Source organism: Arctopsyche grandis, chromosome 1 (assembly GCF_051622035.1).
Source record: "Arctopsyche grandis isolate Sample6627 chromosome 1, ASM5162203v2, whole genome shotgun sequence".
Classification (NCBI taxonomy): domain Eukaryota; kingdom Metazoa; phylum Arthropoda; class Insecta; order Trichoptera; family Hydropsychidae; genus Arctopsyche; species Arctopsyche grandis.
In genome coordinates, this window is record NC_135355.1 from 42,417,366 (window position 1) to 42,440,853 (window position 23,488).

The following is a 23,488-nucleotide window of genomic DNA, read 5'->3' on the forward strand; positions in this document are numbered from 1 at the left end:
AAAGGGATTGGAGGTGGATTTAGCCTCCTCGTGCCCCAACTGTTTACACGTAATTTTGTTTATTGTTAGTATATTCTAATACCAGGGGCGTCTTTACAGCTTTTAAAAAGAGAGGTGCAAATTTTTTGACTAGTAAGGAATGACTTTCTAGAGGTGGGGGGGGGGGGGGGGGGGCGGTGTATTGTATTAAAAAATGAGTGTAGATGAATTTTAACTATTTGTTTTTATCATTTTTTTATTTATATATTTTTATCAATAAAATTAATAGTAAAATAATTTTAAAGGATGAATGAGTCTTACTAAATATATTCGACAGTTAACATTATTTTTTCTGGGAAAAATCAACGTGTTTATACCTGACAGTGTTCTACAGAATTTCAATGTTCTATTTTTGTTGGTTTAGTATTTTAATTCAAATTCATAATAATACATTAAACAACGTGGATAATCCCGTTCAAATCATTAGGGGCTGGCTGTCCATCCCAGCTCCCCCCCCCCCATATGACACCCCTGTATTATATATACTCTTTGGAAAATGAAAATGTAAATACAATAAATTAGTGTATTTTAAACAGTGGGGAACGGGAGCACAAACAAATGTACGCTTTAAAATTAAAATGGCCAACGAGTGTTGCGTTTAGAATTATTTTTGCTCTAGAACAATTTTTACAGCGGTATTTAGGTATGTAATGTAAGTTTGTATAAAAACTGAAAATGCATAAAACAAATGAGAGATGTTAGTAAATGTAAGACGAGGAGTGTTTGTGTGGCAGCACTGCTTTAGTGAGCTGTGACGTTGGCTGTGGTGGGGGTGGCGGTTAAAGTTTGACGTTTCTGACGTCACTCAGACTATAGTATTCAGTGGTGGGAAAGCCAGCCTAGAAGAGCGATAGAAGGCAATAGCAATAGCAATAGCAATGGAAATGGCGGCCGAAGGGTCGAGAAGACGTTCGTTTCGTCTGCGGTCGCTGCGCCCTCTCAAACCCCAATTCGAAGCTCTCGCTGACATCTCGCTCTCTCCACCACACGTTCGTTCCTTTTTACTTATTATTATTCTCTCTGTTTTTGTTTTAGTCCATTCATTTCTTTCACCATGTCATAACAATTGTCATTTTATTAACGTATTTCATTTGTTTGTTTACTTCGAAATTATATAATTCTCGAGTAGCCAATTTCAAACATAAATATGTCACCTTTTTGTATTTACGAGTAGTTTTCTATGTAAAATACATATATAGACTTAACATTTGAGTCACCACTCGAATACCATCTACAAATAAATAAACATTCATTTCAAATTTGAATGTGTAGGTGTAGACAGACTTTTTGCAATGGGCTTCGGGGGAGGATCCGCTAAAACGAATGCAGATTCCATCAAATCACCATCATTCTCTTCCACAGTCATAATGTGTGAATCGTGTGCCACTTTTGAAGACTCGTGTTCCACCCAAACATAATGTGTATAATTAAACCGTTTTGCAGGTGATGTTGGGGAGGGCTCTCAGCAACCACACCGTCATACCCCACGTCGGTATTTCTAGACAACATTGCACTTTCACCGTGTCGCCGGATGGGTCATGGATTCTCAAGGATATGAGTTCTGCCGGAATCGTACTTAATAACAAACGCGTACCAAAAAATGAATCGCTTCAACTGAACGACGGAGACGTTTTGAGATTAGATGCTCTGGGAGAATTTTCGTATGCGTTCGAACGAGTCGGGGACGTTTCCAACGACGAGGACACGACATGCGTAGGCTTGGATTACGATAGTGATAACGGAATACAGAGAATGAAAGCAAAATTTGAAAATTCACAAAGTTTCGAAATAGATAGAATGCAAAAAAAGATTAGCAGTGCAAAGGAAAAACACGAAGCGATAGTAAATGAAAAAATCCTTTTGCAAAAGAGACACAGAGAATCATTGAATAATGTAGAAAATAATTATCGGTTGCAAATTCAAAATTTAAAAGGCGATTTGAACCAAGTACAACTAGGAAAGGAAAAATTGCTCGCCCAAGCCAAGTTGGAAAAGGAAGAACACGAACAAAGTCTAAAGATAATCGTTGAATCGCTGGAGGTGATGACTAATTTTAATTAAACACACGCACTTTCATTTAAATTTGGGTACAAATTTTATCAATTTCTCGAATCGATATAGAAATGTCTACACATGTATTAGTTAGATAGGCTGTTCCATACAAAAATAATCGGGTGAAAGTGTGCAAGTGTGGTCCAAGGTTCAATGTGGTTCAAGTGACTCATATAATATATTATAAATAAAAATCAGTTTTATTTATAATATGTAATATATCAACCTTGAGCCACAGGCTTCGCCTCCATCCCTCTCTCTCTCTCTCTCTCTCTCTCTTACTCTTGTATGAGTTGCCCTTAAAGATATTCCGTTTCAAACAGATAAACTCAAATTGTAATTTTTTAAATAATCTTTGCCCTCTGCGAGAAATAAAACCAACTGATTTGCATCTCTGTCTCTCTCTCTCTCTGCTCGATCGTTCAATACTGAGCATCGTGGTCTCACGGAACGTTCAGAACCTGATGGACGACTCGCCTCCACTCCTCAAGCTGATGATAGCATTCAAATACGATCCAGCCGACTCTCTAATATATGGGGGGGTCACAGTGTGGGGGATTTTCTCTACTGATCCAGCTACTATCAGATTTTCTAGACTCTCATCACTCCTCTCGACAACACGTCCGAAATACGAAAAAAGTATTCTCCTTTGGCACGCCGTGGAGAGTCTTTCTGATATTTTAAGCTCCTGGAGAATGGAGACATTCGTCCGCTTCGCAGTCATCCAGGCATTCATTAATTTCAAAGACGTACAGGGTATTTCTCTTAAATGTCCAAGCCTCTAGAACACTAATAATTTCACCAGACGGATCTTCATTCTATCTATAATGGATCTACTTATCCATATTTTCGTTCGACTAGTGATTGCCGTTTATGCCATTTCATTTCTTCTTGACAGTTTCCATCTGTCGAGACCAATGCACCCAGATTAAAAAAATCGTTGTAATCTCTTAACTAGTTGGTTCATGTCAGAGTTCCAAATTGGTCTACGAAAAGAAGTTTCGTCTTATTTATCTTGGGCCTTAAATAACTGCTTTCCACTTGTACTCTATACGCAGGAGCACAGCCATTTCTTCTTCATTGCTAGTGTGGTATCGTCCGCAAACCTCAAATTGGAAATCTTTCTGCCGGCCACTGTCGTGCCGCCCTTCCATCCGTACAGTACTTTCCTCATTATGTCTTCTCCGTATATGTTGAAAAGATCAAGAGACAATATGTCTACCTGTTGTAGGCCTCTCGAATCGGAAACTTATTTAATCTCACCGATGCCATGCTCTGAACATAAATTATGAATTAGTGCACCCATCATTTTCAGAACCTTCCACAAGAAATTCCATTTGACACAGTCAGGAGGTTTTGTGTAGTCTATGAAACAGAGTGCATATAACAGGAACTTTGAATTGTCTACGCTTTTCGATTATTTGATTAGTCGTATATTCAAGATTTGCTCTGATGTTTCACAGTTGGTCTTTTAGCTGCATCACGTGAGTTTTCTTTTTTATTTTTAGTTTTAGTTTCACCTCTGCAGCAAGAAGTTGGTGATCTGATCCACAGTCAGTCAGTCAGCTCCTGGAAACGTTTTCACATTATGCACTGATGACCTCCATCTTTTATCGATCATGATGCAATCAATTTGATCCCTGTATCTAACGCCAAGTGATTTCCAAATATAACCAACAACCTCCTAACGTGATTTCTGAACCATATGTTCATAATAGTCCGTTCGTTTTCTGAAGAGAAATGTGTGTATTAGTTTTTTCCTTCTGTAATTACGTGTGCCAGTTCCATAGTATCTGACAACAACCTTAGGTCGATGTGAGTCTGACTTTTTCCCAACCTTTGCGTTGAAGTCTCCAATAAGCAATGTCAATTATTTCGTGGTAATACTATTCTCCAACCTGCCATAGACATAGCATCCGATTCGACCGACTCGAGTTCAATATATAATAGCTTACGGGTCCCTCTGAGACTTTCATACTGTTGTGCAATATTTTTTAGGCTAAATCCTGCCATGAATTTATCCGTCGCCACTCTGGTCTCATTGCTCCTTGTTGACGGGAGTCATTTTTCTATCCTCAACCTGGGGACCCGTGTGATTGTATGGAGCGTCTACCTCCAGACATAATTAATAATTACAAATATTTAAAATATATTCGTAAAATAAAATACATATACAAAATTAGATCTGATCAAAACACACCAGAGTTAAATTAAATAAAATAAAATTAAAGTTTGGGATTCCACCGAGTATGTATAATGCATTATATTTATAAGCACAGTTTGAGAATGAAATGATTTGAATTTGATGTCATTATTAAAATGATGTGATACCATTATGGTATGGCACATGTGATGCGAAACATGTATCATACATACATACATGTGGTAATGATCCTGGCAGATGACGCTGTCCAGGATCATGGCTGTGAAGACCAAACATGTGAACAGAACCATGCGGTGGCTTAATGGCCAACCGCTCCCAGTGGAAGATTAACTTCTACTTAAGCTTTTGCGCCCTCTGCCACTTTCATCCCCTTCCCACAATCACTCGTAATCAGTTGATATGTATGTTCCTGAAAATACATACTAATTCCTGTTTTGGTTATACCATAATACATATAATAACCTATTACACATATATGACCTAGCATTTTCACATCCGTGAATTCGAATTGCTACAATCTATCTATATTTCCCCACACATTGGATTTTAAGAAAATAGATAAATCGATTTGTAATTATATATGTACATAAATAGAAAAAAAAATTCGGCCATAAATCAGTGGCCCTGTTTGGTTTGTGTCTAGCGATTGAAAATACAAACAATCGACATAAACAAATGCAGTTGTCAAGTGGAAGAGATAATATACATACATAGTACATATGTACATATACGTATGTAGATCTGTCTATGGCAGTGCTACTCAAACTATTTCAGTTGGCGGACCAGCATATATTTTTCAGTAATTCTCACGGACCAGCATCATATTTTTAAATAAAAAGTTTATGTATGTATATGAGTGAAAATTTGTTCATATAACAAATAAAAATAGTATTAAATATAAGTAGTAAAATGCCATGGGTGTCATGCCCACCCCCCCTTGGGACGAATTTAATTTCATATATACTGTAAATTTTTCATATTTAAATATATATTATATTTATTTATAACGGATTAATTGAAAAACATTTAATTGATAAATATTAATTGAAAAAAATTTCTTTCACATTCTTTTAATTTATTAACACATTTTCCCTGAATGGGTTTTACATTATAGTAGTTTTCTTTAAAAAAAACATAACTACAATGTAAGTATCATATCTACTATTATTTACATATATTGTAATGTTATCTATACAAATCTAAAATCATATAATTTTAATTTTTTTTATGTTCAATTTCAAAATTGCCTATTTTCTGGATCAGCCTATGTTATCCCTTGACAACTAACGTATGGCAGCATGCGATAATAGTCGTTTATAATCCGCGCCTATATCTTGGCATAGTATTCCGAATAATCTCGAGTTTGTAGGGCATGTCTTTATATAATTTATTATATGAAATGGATGAGATGATGCAACGTTATCATAAGCTATTGTTTTAATTTTTTATTTACTTCTTTGCCCACGGACCGGTAATGGGCCGCAGACCATAGTTTGAGTAGCACTGGTCTATGATACATGATACCATTCTCTTTTTTGATTTTTTTTACGTAATTAGCATTTTTAAACTCACTCGATCTCACCACGGTCAACCAACGACTACTGGGGTTTTGAAGTTGAAGTTGGATTCCTTCTCGTAAGCCTAAATCTCCTAAATATAAATACATTTATACATGCGTATCTATGATTTCTCAACTTTACACGATGAAATTGATAAGATAATTGTCCCTTATTGTTTTGTTTTACGTACGATAACATCGTTTAAACTTTTATTTTGTATTCAATTTCAGAAAAAAATTAATGAATATAAATTTGACCAACAAGCATTGATTGAAGATAACAAATCCCTTATAGAAAGATTAAATAACGAAAAAGAGGCGTTTGAAAAAAGACTCGATGAAGTAATCAATCTCAAACAAAAAAAAGTCGATACTTTAGAAAAACAATTAAACGAAAAGGATTTACGTCTCTTACACGAAAAAGAATCAATGGAGAAGAAAATGCTAGAAGATGCAGAACATTTTCAGAATAAAATGAATTTGGTAAATGATTTATTGCTCATAAATTTTACTCTTTTTGGAACTCTAGCTTCAGATTATACTTTAAAAATTCCAAAAAAGTGTTTAACTTTTTCTTTGCATTTAATAATCAATTTAAAAAAAAAATGTTTTCAATTCGATTGTCTTAATGGAAATTTTAATGATTTTTAAAATGTATGTATGTAGGTATATATTATACATATATATATTTTTATCGCAGTAGCTTTAAATTGTATATGAAATTATTGTGTATTAATTTTATACAATTCTTAGATAATTAAAGACTGGGAGACGCGCACTATTTTAGACCAAAAAGAAATTAAAGTGCTGCAGTCACAGATACAAATACACGAAACAAATTTGAGTAAAAGTTCAGTAACAGAATTAGAAAATCAAAAATCGATGGATGAAATGAAGAGCAAATTAGAAAAATTACAACAAGAAAGAAGCAAGGAGGTAATATATGTATGTACATATGTATATAAATATGTACATACACAAATATGTAGGATTATTTCAAATAATTAATAAATTCGTTTTTATTGGATAGTTATCAGAATATGCTGCTAAATGTGCTGCCTTGGAGGTAGCCAAAAAGGATGCTGAAAAGAAATTGGCGATAATTGAGGTAAAATTTATACGTATCATGATTTTATACATGTATATACATACAGTGCCGGTTTAAGGGGGGGGGGGGGGGCTTGGGCGCCAAATAAGTTAGGGCGCCACTCGATGCGTCAAAGGCGCTTAAAAATTAAAGCGCCAAAAGCCATACAAAATAGAGTCGTACAAAAAATTTAGGCCATACAAAATAAAGGCGTTTTTTTTCTCTAAGGGTGTTTAGAAAAAAATGCCCGAAGGCGCCATTGGGTGTAAGGCCAGCACTGTATACATAACTAGAATATGTAAAACATTTGAAAACAAGTGTCGAGATGTTTCAAGTCGGTGGAACCGAGCAGATCCCTACTGAACGTATCAACTTTGAAATGTATGTGCATTTATGCAATGCGTGCCTCATTAGTGAATACCACATACACATACACAAGTATTCCTTAAATATATTATATGTATGTATGTACATAATATCTATGTTAAGTCTTTTTTTTGTTTTTGTTTGACAGACTGAAGCTGAGAAAAAAGACAAGTCTTCCCGAAAAAGATCTTCCAGTGACATGGAAAATAACGAAGGGCCCAGCTCGTCTGCGAAAGATATTTTATTGAAAGAATATAGCGAATTAATGGAAACAGAAATGATTTGTTCAATTTGTAGTGAATTTTTTATCAAATCTACAACTCTAAATTGTGGTCATTCTTTTTGTCACTATTGTATAAAATCGTGGAAGAAACAAAAACCACAATGTCCAATTTGCAGGTAATAAAGTAAACTGTTATAAATATGTATTTATTTATTTATATCCATGTATGTATGTATGTATGTCACATATTATTACAGAGCGAAGATCACCTCGGAGCAACCTAACATTATAATAAATTCTGTAATTGACAAAATAATAGTGAAATTAGATGAAGATGCTAAAAAACATAGAAGCAGCATCATACAACAACGTTTGAAACCAGGTGAGTGAGTCAAAATCATTTTTCATAATAAAATACCTACATATTATCTTCTGGAATGTGTCACTTTTCTGGAATTTTTCGGGAGAACCCAACTTACATATGTATAGTCTATTATTGACTCACATTATATGTATGTACGATATCATTGCATTGTTTGATATTTGGTATCTCTATTTCACAAATGATTCAGTTTATTTTTTTCATATATTTGTTATTGACAGACAAATGAATATATTATTTTTTTTCAATTTGTTTTAGTTCGAGTACCCAAAAAATCAAAAAAAGTATGGTAAGTCATATTTATGTCATTCATTATCCATTGCCCTTTCCCTAATTTTTATATATCTACATAAGGGTAGATCCAAAAAAAATATATAGGACCCACTTTTAAATGAAATTATATTTTTTACAAGCCTATGTTTTGTTGATTCTTCTTGACCTTTATTATAAAAAATATATCCATTTTGTGCATCTGCAAAAACGTTAAAATTCTTATTATATATCGTTTTTAATTTAGTCTCCAAATTTGTTTTACCGTACCAAGGGATATAAAATTTAAGAATATTTTAGGCACTAGGAGAATTGGAAAATCTATATTAAATCATTTAGATGTTACACCTAATCCGTGAAATTGTCTATTACACGCATTCGGCAAGAGAATTGCCGAATGTGTGAAAAATGCAAGCACCTCGCCCAGTTCACGGATTCGGCAAATTCTTTGGCGAATGCGTGTAATCGGCAAGAATTTGTTTACTCAAAGCGTGGAGTCGGCAAATAGACAGCAGCGCTCCAGTGTTGCTTTTTAGAACTAATCAAATGTTATTAGATCAGCGGTCACCAACATTTCGGACCTCACGAACCACATATGTCATAATTTTAAATCCTGTTCACCACTAACATGATTATCATGACACTAAGTCTTAATAATAAGCTATCTGATTTTTGTCTCCAATGACTTCAAGCCAAAATCTGTGTCAAGTTTTACTTCAAGCCAAATTCATGTGACATATGAAAATATTTTCGCAAAATTCATGTTAAAATTTAGACGTCATGTTGCACTTTTATTGTTTCCTTTCTCCAGTACAGATCGTGAATTTAGTGCGAAACATTCTCACGGGCTTAATATTAGATTAGGGAAAAATAAAACAATCATTAAGCCCGATTGTAAGAAACGGTTGTCAACTGTAAACGTCACAAAAACTAATCTATAACTTGGGAACATCACCTACAAGGTAAACTTTATATTTTGAGTATGAGAATATCAAATTTATAAAATATTCTATATCTAATCTATAATTTGGAAAGAGACTTTGTCGTCGTCGTCGTCGTCGTCCGTAGATCGGTGACGTCATCGAACACGTGATTCGATTTTTTATTTTTTTTCGATCCATGGGCGCCGATTTGTTTTTTTCGATTCAATGGATTCACCCCCGCGGGGGCGCAAGGCGAGTAGCTTCATGGGGTCCCGCCAGGGGCGCCACAAGGGGCGCAGCCCCGTGGGGCCCCGAAGGGGGCCCGGGGGGCCCAGCCTCATGGGGCGCAGCCCCGGGGGGCGCAGCTTTATGGGGCACAGCCTTATCGGCCGCAGCCTTATGGGGCGCAACCTTATGGGGCGCTGTCTTATGAGGCGCAGCCTTAGGGGCGCAGCCTTATGGGGCGCCGCCCCATGGGGCCCCGAAGGGGGCGCAGCATCATGGGGCGCCGCCTTATGGGGCGCTGCCTTATGGGGCGCCGCCTTATGGGGCGCTGTCTTATGGGGCGCAGCCTTATGGGGCGCCGCCATATGGGGCGCCGCCTTATGGAGCTTAGCCGCATGGGGCCCCGAAGGGGGCGCAGCCTCATGGGGCGAAGCCCCATGGGGCGCAGCCTTATGAGGCGAAGCCCTAAACGGCAACTGATCATGGGGGCGAAGCCCTTGACGGCATTTAATCATGGGGGCGCGGAGGGGCGAAGCCCTAATAGGCATTAACTAAGGGGGGCGAAGCCCTAGGCGGCATTTAATCATGAGGGTGTGGAGGGGCGAAGCCCCAAAAGGCATTAATTATGGGGGGCGAAGCCCTAAACGGCATTTAATTATGGGGGCGCGGAGGGGCGAAGCCCTAAAAGGCAACTGATAATGGGGGCGAAGCCCTAGACGGCAATTAACCATGGGGACGTGGAGGGGCGAAGCCCTTATCGGCAACTGATCATGGGGGCGAAGCCCTAGACGGCATTTAATCATGAGGGTGCGGAGGGGCGAAGCCCCAAAAGGCATTAGTTAAGGGCGGCGAAGCCCTAAACGGCAGTTAACCATGGGGACGTGGAGGGGCGAAGCCCTTATCGGCAATTGATCATGGGGGCGAAGCCCTAGACGGCAATCAACCATGGGGACGTGGAGGGGCGAAGCCCTAAAAGGCAACTGATCATGGGGGCGAAGCCCTAGACGGCATTTAACCATGGGGACGTGGAGGGGCGAAGCCCTTATCGGCAACTGATCATGGGGGCGAAGCCCTAGACGGCATTTAATCATGAGGGTGCGGAGGGGCGAAGCCCCAAAAGGCATTAGTTAAGGGGGGCGAAGCCCTAAACGGCAGTTAATCATGGGGGCGCGGAGGGGCGAAGCCCTAAAAGGCATTAGCTAAGGGGGGCGAAGCCCTAAACGGCAATTAATCTTGGGGGCCCGGGGGGCGAAGCCCTAAAAGGCATTAACTAGGGGGGGCGAAGCCCTAGACGGCATTTAATCATGGGGGTGCGGAGGGGCGAAGCCCTAAAAGGCATTAACTAAGGGGGGCGAAGCCCTAAACGGCAATTAATCTTGGGGGCGCGGGGGGCGAAGCCCTAAAAGGCATTAACTAAGGGGGGCGAAGCCCTAGACGGCTTTGAATCATGGGGGCGCGGAGGGGCGAAGCCCTAAAAGGCATTAGCTAAGGGGGGCGAAGCCCTATACGGCATTTAATAATGGGGGCGCGGAGGGGCGAAGCCCTAAACGGCAACTGATCATGGGGGCGAAGCCCTTGACGGCATTTAATCATGGGGGCGCGGAGGGGCGAAGCCCTAATAGGCATTAACTAAGGAGGGCGAAGCCCTAGACGGCAATTAATCATGGGGGCGCGGAGGGGCGAAGCCCTAAAAGGCAACTGATCATGGGGGCGAAGCCTTAGACGGCATTTAATTATGGGGGCGCGGAGGGACGAAGCCCTAAAAGGCATTAGCTAAGGGGGGCGAAGCCCTATACGGCATTTAATAATGGGGGCGCGGAGGGGCGAAGCCCTAAAAGGCAACTGATCATGGGGGCGAAGCCTTAGACGGCATTTAATCATGGGGGCGCGGAGGGGCGATGCCCTAAAAGGCATTAACTAAGGGGGGCGAAGCCCTAGACGGCATTTAATCATGGGGGTGCGGAGGGGCGAAGCCCTAAAAGGCATTTACTAAGGGGGGCGAAGCCCTAAAAGGCATTAACTAAGGGGGGCGAAGCCCTAGACGGCTTTTAATCATGGGGGCGCGGAGGGGCGAAGCCCTAAACGGCAATTGCTCATGGGGCGTGGAGGGGCGAAGCCCTAGAAGGCAAAGGCTCAGGGGGGCGCCGAGGGCGAAGCCCTAGAAGGCAAAAAAATAATTTTGATTTTTTTTTTTTGATTTTTTAAAAAAAAATTTTGATTTTTTTTTTTGATTTTTTTTTTAATTTTTTTTTTAAATTTTTAAATTTTTTTAAAATTTTTTTTTTTTTTTTAATTAAATTAGCTTAGTCATGTTTAAGCGGTTTATATTATAAACACTGAGCGAAGCCGGGTAATACAGCTAGTATACTATGATAATAAGAACAACATCGTGTATCCATCATGAGGCCACTTTAAAAAGAGCGATAGAAGTGGCAAAAGAGTTACTTAACATTTTCTTCAATTTTGTGGCCCTACATATTTACAGTCAGTTAATGGTAGAAAATTCACCGCAGAGAATTGTGATCTATATGGCCTAATTTGATGCTGGTCAATGGAAGAAGATATTTAGAAGTCAAGGCTCTATGGAACGGATCAAATTCTATCTGTGAAATTTTTAATGTTAATTTATATCATGTAAAAATTATCTACTATGTATGAACACACTGTCGGTTCCATTTTTGTGTATGCATATAAATAATGGGATAATTCGAATTATAATTTAAATTACATGTCTACAACGCCACGGTGTTTTACAGAAACTTGCAATTGTATATTTAAATTACACAAAGTGACTTATTTTGATTTTGAAATTTTTTTTATTCCTTATATATTATATTCAGAATACATTTTGGGTTTATTATAATAGTGTTGCGTAGGGGTGGGTGTAGGATCCAAGTAAAAGGCCAACAGTCGTTTCACAGCATTTATTGATGATTAAGGAGATACACGCAGTGTCACTGCTAAGTCCAGAATGAATTATATCGCCTACGTACCGCCTTATAAAGGGTAGATCTCTCAGGACGCCTAATCTGTTTACCTGTTGTATAGTCACGTATTCGGATATGTATTTCCAAGACATTGGGTCTTCCCGTACCGATTCTGAGAAATAACTAATAACGGTCATTGTTTAGCCTAAATGCACTAGAGTCCAGATATAATCTTTGGAAGTAAGTGCATGCATTTAGTTAACCGATAACAGATATCCGTTGGTCTAAGTACAATTCGCTCAATCCACGGCGTACGTAACAATAGTAATTGATCTATTGACAATTTTCTATTTTACAATTTTTTTACTATTTATATAGTATTTTTACTATTTATTTATTTATTTATTTATTTGGAAAATTTACAGTTTATTAAGTTACATAGATTGATAGTAAAAAAAATATAATTATGTTAAGTAAACCATTAATAATTTTCACATATAGGTAAAAAAAAAGAAAAGCTCAAACATTTAAAATAAGAAACAAAAATGATAATAGAGTAAGATAGTTAAAGAAAACAAAAAAAGAAAAAAAAATAGAAATAACAGTATAATAAAAATATCAAAATAATAAGAATAATAATATGATAAAAATTATGAAATAATAAAAAAAATATAATATATAACAAAAAACAAAAAGACAAAATAAATACATCAAAATAAAAATTCATAATCACAATCGTAAATTTTCATTAAAATTAATCATCGAAAAACAAATTTGCAATAATTACTCTAGCTTGTATAGCATTAATATTAAATAAGTCAAACATAGAAATTGTTAAGATTAGTGTGTTGACGGTGGAGCTTGCACGCCAGATGAATGAGCTTCTTCCATAATTAGAAAAAGTATTAGGTATGTAAAGGAGCTCATTACATCTAGTCATTCTATTTGGTACACGCAATGATAGTCTGCTCAATAATTGAGGACAGTCGATCGAGCCGTTAAGGATGTTCAAAATTGTTGAGATGTCAGCTATCTCCCTTCTTTTGACAAGAGGAAGTATATGCTGACACCTACAAGCATCTTCATAGGAAGTATAGGTTAATCCAAAACGGCTACTGACGTACCTCAAGAATCTCTTCTGAATGCGCTCCAATCTGTCTCTTGCACCAGAGTACTCTGGGTTCCAAACTTGGGATGCAAACTCAACAATACTTCTTACGTATGCACAATATAGTATTTTGTATGATTTTATAGAAGTAAAGCATTTGGAGGACCGGATGACGAACCCGAGGGCCTTCGACGCTCGAGCTACAACATTGTCAATATGTTTACTAAAGGATAGATCAGAGTTTAAAAAGACTCCCAAATCCCTAATTTCCGATACCCTTGTGAGTCTATGTCCGTTGATTGAATGAGGAAAGTCAACTGGACATAGTTTTCTGGTGAAGGTTATGCAGGAGCATTTTGCTACATTAATTTCCAACTTATTTATGCTGCAATAAGCCTCTAGCCTGAACAAATCATCTTGTAGGGCCAAAGTATCATTTCGGTTGTCTTTATAGTAGAATCTTAAATTAATGTTAATGTACAGCATAATAGGGAAAAATTGTCAAAGACCTATTAAAAGTTACTTATTGATCGGGTTTATTGTACATATTGATTGATTACTAATTTATCCAGTTAATATCATTTCCTTATTGACATTGACTTATTTTAATGTTAGTACACAACATATAAGAATAAAAAAGCCCAAAGAACTGTTAATAGTGACTTATTGGTTAAATGTATGGTACATTTTTAGCCCATTCTCTTCAAAAAGTGTTTGTCTGTAATAGTTCCTTGTCCACACAATGTTTGTATTTTAGGTTAAACCAATGAGTGAGAGGTGACTACGAGATTGTTAAAATACAAAATGTTCTGTAGCCCAGGCCACGCCGGGCTGTTTTGGTCCTCCGAACAAATGCACCTCCAGACTCCGGAGGAATGTATGCAGTTAGTTAGTGCGTGTCACACTCGGTGGTTTCTTAGTCGCTCACATTTTCTTACATTTGGTCTGGTCAGTGTAGCTTGGAGCTATGTCCTGGGACGCGTGTAAAGAAATTAAATATTTATAATATACATATGTAATAATGATTCTTCACAAGTTATAAAATTCCGACTGTTAAAATATTGATCAAAATGTATAAAAATAGCATTAATTTATGTATAGGTCATATGAGATGATCGAAACATACATATGTATGCAGTCATATTATACATAATAATATGTAAATGAAACTAAATTGAACATCCTTATTCAACTGTCACTTTCACAGTTGGTTATAATATAACACGCTGTCCAGTTCACGCATTCGGCAAAGAATTTGCCGAATCTGTGAATTGGGCGACGTGCTTGCATTTTTCACGCATTCGGCAATTCTCTTGCCGAATGCGTGTAATAGACAATTTCACAGATTCGGTGTAACATATACTCAGATAAAGTTAAAGGTAGCCACGGGCCATAATTATGACCTAAGGTAGCGTTGTTACAAGTTAGTCGTCACCTTTAGAATCATTTTCATTTCGTGAGCAACGTTTAATTCGGCAGTACATACCTAGTATGTATGTATATTTATGTATTTACTAATTTTTCGAAATTATTTTCAGTACTCTTGAAGATACTTCATTTGGCGCAACCGAATTCTATGGATATTTAGGAAATACATCAGAAGAAGAAGCTGCAGCTTCTCGACACTACCTACGTCGTCGGGCTCATTCAAGAGTTTCACGGAGGTAACATTTTTGGCGCTATACTATAACTCGTATTGTATTGCATCATTTCAAAAACATTTATAATATGTACATGTGTGTTTTAAACTTTTCTTTTTTTTAGAAGAAGGTGATATGGCTGAATATATTTTTTTTGTAAATACATTGTAAAAAATAAATCATTGTCCTTAAAGTATACATTTTATTTTCGTTTTTTGTACCTATACATACACTTTTAATATGTTCACGAATTAAATCAGATGATAATTTATAAAATTGCGAGACACAACGAGACATTTAATAATTGAGTGGTCTCACAGTTATTCTTGCATTGAAGCCAGCCAAAAACCATTGTCTTCTGAATTTTATATCAGCCCTATAATTGAAATATGGCTGTGGATGATGAGGAATGAAGCGTTGTCTTAATATAACCAATTTTAGTGTCTCGAGTCTTATTACTTGCGAAATCGTGAATTGAATTTTTTTTACCATGAGAGTGCAGAAGAGAAATCGCTTCTTGTCATTGGTCCATTTTAAAATGACGAAACCTGTCACTATTCGTAATATTTGTGAAAGAAAACTAACTGTAAAAAAAGCAGGGCTGTGGAGTCGCTTCAAGATTTACCGACTTTATCTTATGATTCGACACCCGATATCAACTCGCAACTTGAACGATTTTAGTAAGATCGACTTTAGTTACCAACATATGTACATACCTATAAAATTGTTAGTAGTAAAAATAATTCAATTAAAAGAAATCACTAAATATTGAATTAAATTATCCGATTTATTGAATTATTGGTAATGAAATAGATACAAATAAAAAGAAAGTACATACGGTCATAGTGTATTTATTATACATATGTAAGAATTTCATAAAATTTAATTAAAACAAAAGAGCGAGTAAAAATGAGACGGAAGACACAATCGGTTTTGGCCAGAAAATATCAAAATATGTGCAATTCAACGATTTTATCTACATGCATAATGTAATTTAAATTCATGATTTTTATATGATAAAGATATTAAATTTCGATTTATTAGTGGATTATGTCAATAAAATTGGAGACTAGTTGACACATACCGTAATACTATTAATTAATGAAATGCTTTGAATCCACAGCCCTGGTGAAAACCTTCGTTCATAGTTCTCAATTTAATGTGTAGTAATATGAATCATCACACATTAATATTTGAAATATTTCAACAAGTAAGGTATTAATCGTCCAGATCAGTTGTACTATTTTTATTTAATGTTACGAAAAGGGTCCATTCAATAAAAAAAAAAACAGGATTTAAACAAAGATGATAATATTTTAATGCAATCAAGTATTTAACAGCAGGGTTTCGTCGTAAAATGAAAAAATACCAGTTCACAATTTAATACAATATTTATTAATAAGTTATTTGGTGTAATATGTTTCAATGTCGCAAACATGGGAAATATATAATAATTTCGCTATACATATTGCCATACAAGTATGAAACGAAACATACTTACAACATACATACAACAGTTAGTATTTGTGTATTTTTTAATGGCAAACATACCATTTACAATAAGCTGATACTATATACATACACGCATATATGTATTATATATATCAACATTTGTGATTCTTCTCAACATACCTACATACATACATATGTACATATGTACATAATATAATCGGTATGGTTCGGATGACACCGGTTGCCCCGTGTGTGAGATTTATGGAAAATGATAACAAATGCACATATGAATTTAGATTGTTATCTATAAGGGGTGGGGGTGGGGGCACTTTAATACGTAGAATCACATAAATAATGAAAATTTAATATCACTATTATCAAGTATTATATGTATATATAAATATTCTACTCAATTTACACAAATATCTACTATAAAACTAACAATGGCGAAACACGCATAAAAACATTAAAATAAATTATTATTAATTATTCATTTTTCTTTAATGACTTTTGGTGATCGGCATCTTCTATAGATAGCTGCTCTCCATTTGGCTTTGTTTGGTTTTCCATTTCGCCCGTAAAACCAAATTCGTTAACCCTCGTAACGTCTACTTTGTAGATCCATCTTTGATACAAGAAAATGAAGAATACAATATCTGCGGAAGAAATACAAAAATTATTATCAATGATTATATGCCAAGAGCCAGAATTATGGCGATTTCAGCGACAGATACATACCATCTCGGAAACAACCCAATCTGTACATGGTGGGCATTTTAATGACGAATGCAAATATATCATCGATGAACGTGTTGAGGAACTTGTAGGACATCATACGCCACGGCAAATGAGCCACCGATTTCATCTTGTAGTTGATGAACAGCTGTGGGGTCATCATAATGAAGCCGAAAGTTAGCAAATAACCGTACAGCATGTTGAGCACGAACGAGTACCACCCCTTGTGTTCGTGATACAGCAACGAGTATATTCCGTAGCCGACGAGCAGCGGAAAACAAGCCCACGGGAGATATCTGAATGCCATTTTGTCGTACTCCCTGGTGCTGGATTCCACGTACGATCCCTTATCGGTGAAACTTATCCTAGGAATGATGCCCAGTATCGGGTCTTCTCTATCGATCTTCAGATCGACGACTTTATTGATTTTCCAAATTTCTATAAGCAAGCCTATGAAACAAGATATTAACACCATGGTGTTGGCTTCGTTGTCCAGAATGTACAACAGCACGATGACCGACTGTAATACGTTGAAAAATACGGACCGTACCGAAAGGCCTTCCAACGATTTTCGATTATTCCAGAACTGAATGTCGTTTTTAAACGCTAATAACTCGAACACCGAGTGCAAGAGGGAGACGGCTACCGTCAATCCCACTAAATAAGGCGACGTGTCTAGTAACAGTTCTTTGACTATGTCTTGGTCCTCGTCTTGTTCGCTGGAACTCAACGACGCGAACATTCCCAGTTTATCTCGCATGGACTGTGCGGCGTACATTTGCCACTTGAACAAGCTCAAAGGTTGAATGGTCAGCCGCAGCTCTAATTCCACGACCGAGTCGTTGATGGGCGTGTAATCTCTCAACATGTTCCAATAGTCGTTGTAGAAAACCGGAGGCTTGTACTTTTTACCGTCGGCTAAGAAATAAATAAACTCGTCGAGCGGCGGCGGAACGCTTCCCTGAACCCAGTTTGTTTGATCGGTGACTATATTGATGGTCAGATTGGGATGCCAATGCGACACTATTTCCTCCTTCATCGTTTCCGCTTTGAGGATCTCCTCTGGCGACTTTTCCGTCTCTCCCGTCAACAGATTGTGCGTCTTGAGATATTTTAACTTTTTGAACTTATTCAAGGCCTTCTTAGAGTAACTATAATACTGTCCGGAATATAGTTCTTTTCCGGTCGTCGGATCTGGAAATTTCCCGCTTTTAGTTAAATAAGTGTGCAGATAGATGGAACCGTTCCGTCTGAAAGCTTCCGACGTCTTGAACGAGGTGACGAACTCGTAAGTTCCGTCGCCGTTGTCCCCGGCGGTCCAATCCCCGTATACTAAATCGGTCTTGTGCCACAACAGAGCGTCGTCGTCGGCAAAATTGGAGAAATGTTCGTTTTCCGAAAGATAACAGTGGACGTCGAAAACGGTCCCATCGGGGAACATGTTCAACGCGGGGCCCCGAGGCGGGAGGTTTCCTTTCAGATCTGCGGTGGTCGGGGCGGCCGGACGCCGAAAGAAAGAGGTGATAAAGTAAATGACTAGAGCTCGTATTATCAGCGACTTTGTGATTGCGAAGAACGATTCGAGTTTGGTCGGCTGCATTTTCTCTCGCTGGGCGTCAACGTCAGCATTGAACTGAAAATTAAAGGAAAAATATACCGTCAATTATTTTATGGAAATCGGACCGATTTAAAATATAAAACAATACGAATAAAAATTATCGGTTGACCTATTTTTAAATTTTCTAGAAAATTCTTTTTTTGACAAGTCGCCAAGATTTTTTTTTTGTTTCCATACAAACAATGTACAAAAGTTTGAAATTTCGCCCAAATGGAATTTAAAATGTAATCATATTATTTTATAAGGAATGAAATTTTCGATTGGTGCGAAAATAATGAGACGAATTTCTAAGACTAGGGCTACAGGCATAGGTATCATTTTAAGAGCGTTTTATTGGAAACGCAAACATTCTATAATATGGGATTTTTGGAAATGGGAATAATCGAAACGTGAAATAAAGAAAACGTGCGAACGTTATATATGCAATGCACAACGCACAACGCACGTAAGTATATACGCGTATGTGATGCGTCGAATGTCGAATGGTTTTTAAATAGGCAGGTAAAAAAGATGACCTAGTTAAATGCGAACGAAGCAATGTTGGTGTGGTGTGCGTTCGATGTAGGTTCTTGGTTGGTGTGATTGTAACGATATGAGATTCGAGACGAAGGGCGATGATGGTGAAATATCATGTATGTAATGTGGTGTGGTGTGGAGTGGTGGGTGTGGTGTGTGGTGTGTGGGGTGTGGGGTGTGGGGTGTCTCACATCGTATGGGGCTTCCGCGGCTTCAGCTTGAGGTTGGAGTTCGTTTCCGTTTCCGCTTCCGCTTCCGTCTCCATCAGCATCTCCTCGGCTCGCTGTGGATGTGGCCTCGTCCTCGTCATTCGCGTTTGCGTTTGCGTTTGCGTTCGCGCGTGACTCCGTCTCTGTTTCCGGCTCTGCCTCTTGTGCAGACGCAGACGCAGACGAAGACATCTCGCAGCGAAGAGTGCACTCGCTCGCCACTCGCCACTCGCCACTCGCCACTCGACACTCAGCACTCGACGATCGACGATCGACAATCGACGGTAGTCACTCGTCACTGGCCAGTGCAACCACCCCACCGGCACCGCCACCTACATCTATGTACATTTATTCCGGCCGAATGAGCGTGATATCCGACCACGTCTGCACCTCTGCAAGTCTGAATGAAGGGAAGAAAAAACGTCAACAGAATCAGAAAAAACAGAATCTTTCAATTCCTTTTCGAAACCACCCGTTGAAATCAACGGGTCCAACACTAGCACAATATAACCGCAGTGGGTAATCAAATTAAAGTAGAATCCGTTTTACTCAGATGACGGTCGGCTCCCATACAAACAATGACATAAGAATGTGGCCACCATATCAAATATTTCAAAAGCGAAGAAGCCAATTTTACACGTATTACAATAGTCCGTAAGGATCATTTTCCAGTGGCTTTCAATGGCTTTTAGGCTAAAATTATAAAATCGTAAATTATTCGTAAATGCCCTTTTAGACTTTTAGAGGTATCGTCAAAAATTGGTTCTAGGAAATAATAGAAAAAAATTCAAATTTATTTTAAAAATGCGTATATCATGAAACAAAAATGCTATCTTCTTTTAAATAAACATTTTATGGTCGGTAGTCGGTATCAAATTGCAACTAATATGCAAAAATGGGGGACACGTGCATATTTTTTTTTTATATTGTTAAGTTATTAAGAGAGACGCCTCAATCGAACCATGCGGGCGCACTTGACGAAGTTCGTCAACGAGGAGCAGAACGACTGGGACACGCTGGTTCCGCACTTCCTCATGGCCTATAGAGCGGCCCAACACGATGCGACAGGAGCATCACCAGCAGCCATGATATACGGACGAGAACTGCGCATGCCGGCGGACCTACTATATGGGGGCCCTCCACCAGACAGCGAACCTCAGGATCCACACCGATATACCACGAAGTTGACCGAAGACATGGCCAAGGTACATCGGTTCGCCAGAGCCCACCTCCGGATGCAGAATAGCCTATTTAATTAATAGGTCGATCGGGACGAACTCTCTTAAGAAGGGAGTTATGTAAAGTTATTAAGAGAGACGCCCCGTAGACCGGTGACGTCATGGTGACGCCGACCAATGGTGGAGTCGGGCGTTGCGGCCAATGGCTGCACCAGACTCCTTGACCAATGACTATACATGTTTACGTGTCATACGTGTATGCGCCGAGCGCTGAATATTTATAAGTATGGTGCGCTCTCGAACGGTGGCATTCGGATCCTGACCTCCACCGGACGAACAGCAATAAAGACTTGGAACCTGCCTGCGTGTTTTCTTGTACCTCGACCTGACTCCACTTACCTCTGAATACTCTTCAATATCTTCGACAAAATTCTTCCAGATTTTCAATGCAGTTTATTGTTGAACGCTCTAAGAATTAGATGTTTTACACACTTGACTTCCAAATAAATTTTTCCGTGGTCGAATTATAATATCACTATAATTAGTCGGTTCTTTTTCTTTCGTAATAAAGTGAATTATTTATATTTTCACCATTTGAAGATAGACCCTTGACAAAATAAGAGTATATAATAATAATATAAGATATGAATATAGCACTATGTATTATAAAAAAAATAATTAATTATTTTTTCTAAATTGTATTAATAATATATAATTTACCTTTTTATTACATATATGTATATGTATATATTTTTAAAACAAATATACATACAAAATTGTATATGAATAAATGCATAAGCGAAAACTAATACATTTTAGACTTAGGTTTATGCGATCGTATCGTAAGACACCAAATGGTTGACAATAGTTCGCGTTGTGTGGTATACACAGACGGACGTGTTTACCTACATCCCTTTCTACCGATATGGCCACGATTTGTGCCTGTAGAGTGGTGATAAACGAAGTTCTGGCGTTCATACGCAACAAGATCGACACCCTAGATGAAGTATCACTTGTCCAAATATGTGACTTCTTTACTGAGGATGAAATGATGGTGGCGAGAAACGTGCTCATTTCACTTCTGCCTGATGTGCGAGATACACGACGACAAGGTGATCTAAAAAAGTTAAGATGTATTCAAGACATTATTAAAATGTTTAAAGAGACAGATGTGTCTGTTCTACCAAATTTTGGCGCTGTCAACCTGCGACGTTTGCCTCCTGTTTCTTTCGATTCGATTGATGTTACATCACTACTGAGTGCCATTCAAGATTTGAAGGAAGAGGTGAGAGTTCTGAAGTCTCAGGGTGGGGCGAATGATATTTCTCTCATTAAGGATGCAATAGCTGAGTTGCGCGAAGATATGAACAAGATCACTTCCGATGTTTCAAATCGCGATTTGAATGCGTCTAACTTGGTGGAAGAGATATTAAAAAAAACCGGAACCTTTGCGGATGCCGTACGTAAGCAGACTAATAAAACCAACAAAAATAATAGCCAATCGAAACTACCTCCTGTGCCGAACGCATCGAATAATGTTACATCGAATAATGTAAACAAGCGGGGAGCGTCAACCAGTGGCGGCGCTTCGAAAAATGTTACATCGAACGATGCAAACAATCAGGGAGTGTCAACCAGTGCTGGCGCTCCACTAGCTGAAAATGATAACAACGATAATTTCAAATTAGTTAAAACGAAAAAAAACATTAGACGAAGTGCCAACTTAAGAGGCACTTGCAAGGATTCTGAATTGCAAGCTGTAATTCCAGAATCTGAAATTTACATCTCTAGATTCTCGTTAGAGACGAATGTCGAAATAATTAGTACATATTTAAAGAAAAAAGTAAATTTCAAATTCACCTTAAAAGAACTACCATCTCGAACAAAATGCGGTTTCAAGTCTTTCATTGTTGCAACTGAAGCCACGAATGCAACAAAACTGCTCGTGCAAGATTTATGGCCGACCGGAATTGTTTTCCGACGTTTCCGAAAAAACTATATTAATGGGGGACAAAACAATAACAATCGTCAGCTATAATTGTCGCTCTTTTCGACGTACTGAATCCTACATTTCCAAACTATGTAATGAGGCCGACGTTATTTTGTTACAAGAAACATGGTTTTTAGAATTTGAAACTGTATACTTGAGAAGATTCCATCCATCATTTGAAGGCACTGGTACATCTGCAGTGGACAGCGGTAATGGACCTTTAGTTGGACGTCCCTATGGTGGTGTTGGTATATTGTACAAAAAAACTTTTACAGTCACCCAAATTGACCTTCATAATCCGAGATTACTTTGCATTAAACTTCAGCAAGGTGATATTGAATTGTTAATTATTAATGTATATATGCCGACGGCAAAACCAGAAAACTTTGAAGATTTTACTACTTGCTTGGGCATTGTTAATGCCGCTATCGAAGATCATAGTCGCTCGAATTTTATTGTCATGGGTGATTTTAATGCTCATCCTGGCTCTTTATTTTGGAACGAACTACTATCCTTCTGTGAAGAAAATCATTTGAGGATTCAAGATTATGCGTGTCTTCCATCTGATACATTTACATATGTTAGTGACGCACACGGCTCCTTACGGTGGTTGGATCACTGTATCACATCTGAAGGAATTTTAGGATCCATTCAAGATTTTAAAGTCCATACTGACGTAGTATGGTCAGATCATCGTCCGCTTTTTGTTATAATTGCTTCGAATGGTCTGAATCGTTCGAGACCATATCACAATTATCGTCATCGCGACATTGCAACTTGGATGCCACGCAACCCTTCCGACATAATTGCATATTCACTAGAAATA

The 23,488-nt window shown here is 38.0% G+C and overlaps 2 protein-coding genes across 5 annotated transcripts; one reads left to right on the top strand and one right to left on the bottom strand.

The window, feature by feature from the left end:
- The first annotated feature begins 755 nt into the window (after nt 1-755).
- On the top strand, nt 756-15,168 carry LOC143919131 (uncharacterized). Of its 4 annotated transcripts, none has more exons than XM_077441342.1 (10): nt 756-1,028; nt 1,483-2,079; nt 6,045-6,296; nt 6,567-6,749; nt 6,844-6,921; nt 7,415-7,665; nt 7,747-7,871; nt 8,130-8,160; nt 14,863-14,988; nt 15,089-15,168. In XM_077441342.1, exons 1-10 carry the CDS (start codon nt 918-920, stop codon nt 15,096-15,098), a joined length of 1,764 nt encoding a protein of 587 aa, XP_077297468.1. In that variant the 5' UTR covers nt 756-917; the 3' UTR covers nt 15,099-15,168. The 4 variants fall into 4 exon arrangements, with proteins under 4 accessions (XP_077297468.1, XP_077297452.1, XP_077297475.1 ...); XM_077441326.1 differs by having other exon boundaries at nt 6,567-6,758; nt 15,089-15,161; XM_077441349.1 differs by having other exon boundaries at nt 15,092-15,161.
- LOC143919111 (putative lipid scramblase CLPTM1) lies at nt 15,149-19,882 on the bottom strand. Its single transcript, XM_077441303.1, has 3 exons — nt 19,477-19,882; nt 17,155-18,784; nt 15,149-17,072 (listed from the first exon to the last, which is right to left on the bottom strand). Exons 1-3 carry the CDS (start codon nt 19,684-19,686, stop codon nt 16,903-16,905), a joined length of 2,010 nt encoding a protein of 669 aa, XP_077297429.1. The 5' UTR covers nt 19,687-19,882; the 3' UTR covers nt 15,149-16,902.
- Nucleotides 19,883-23,488: the final 3,606 nt, after the last annotated feature.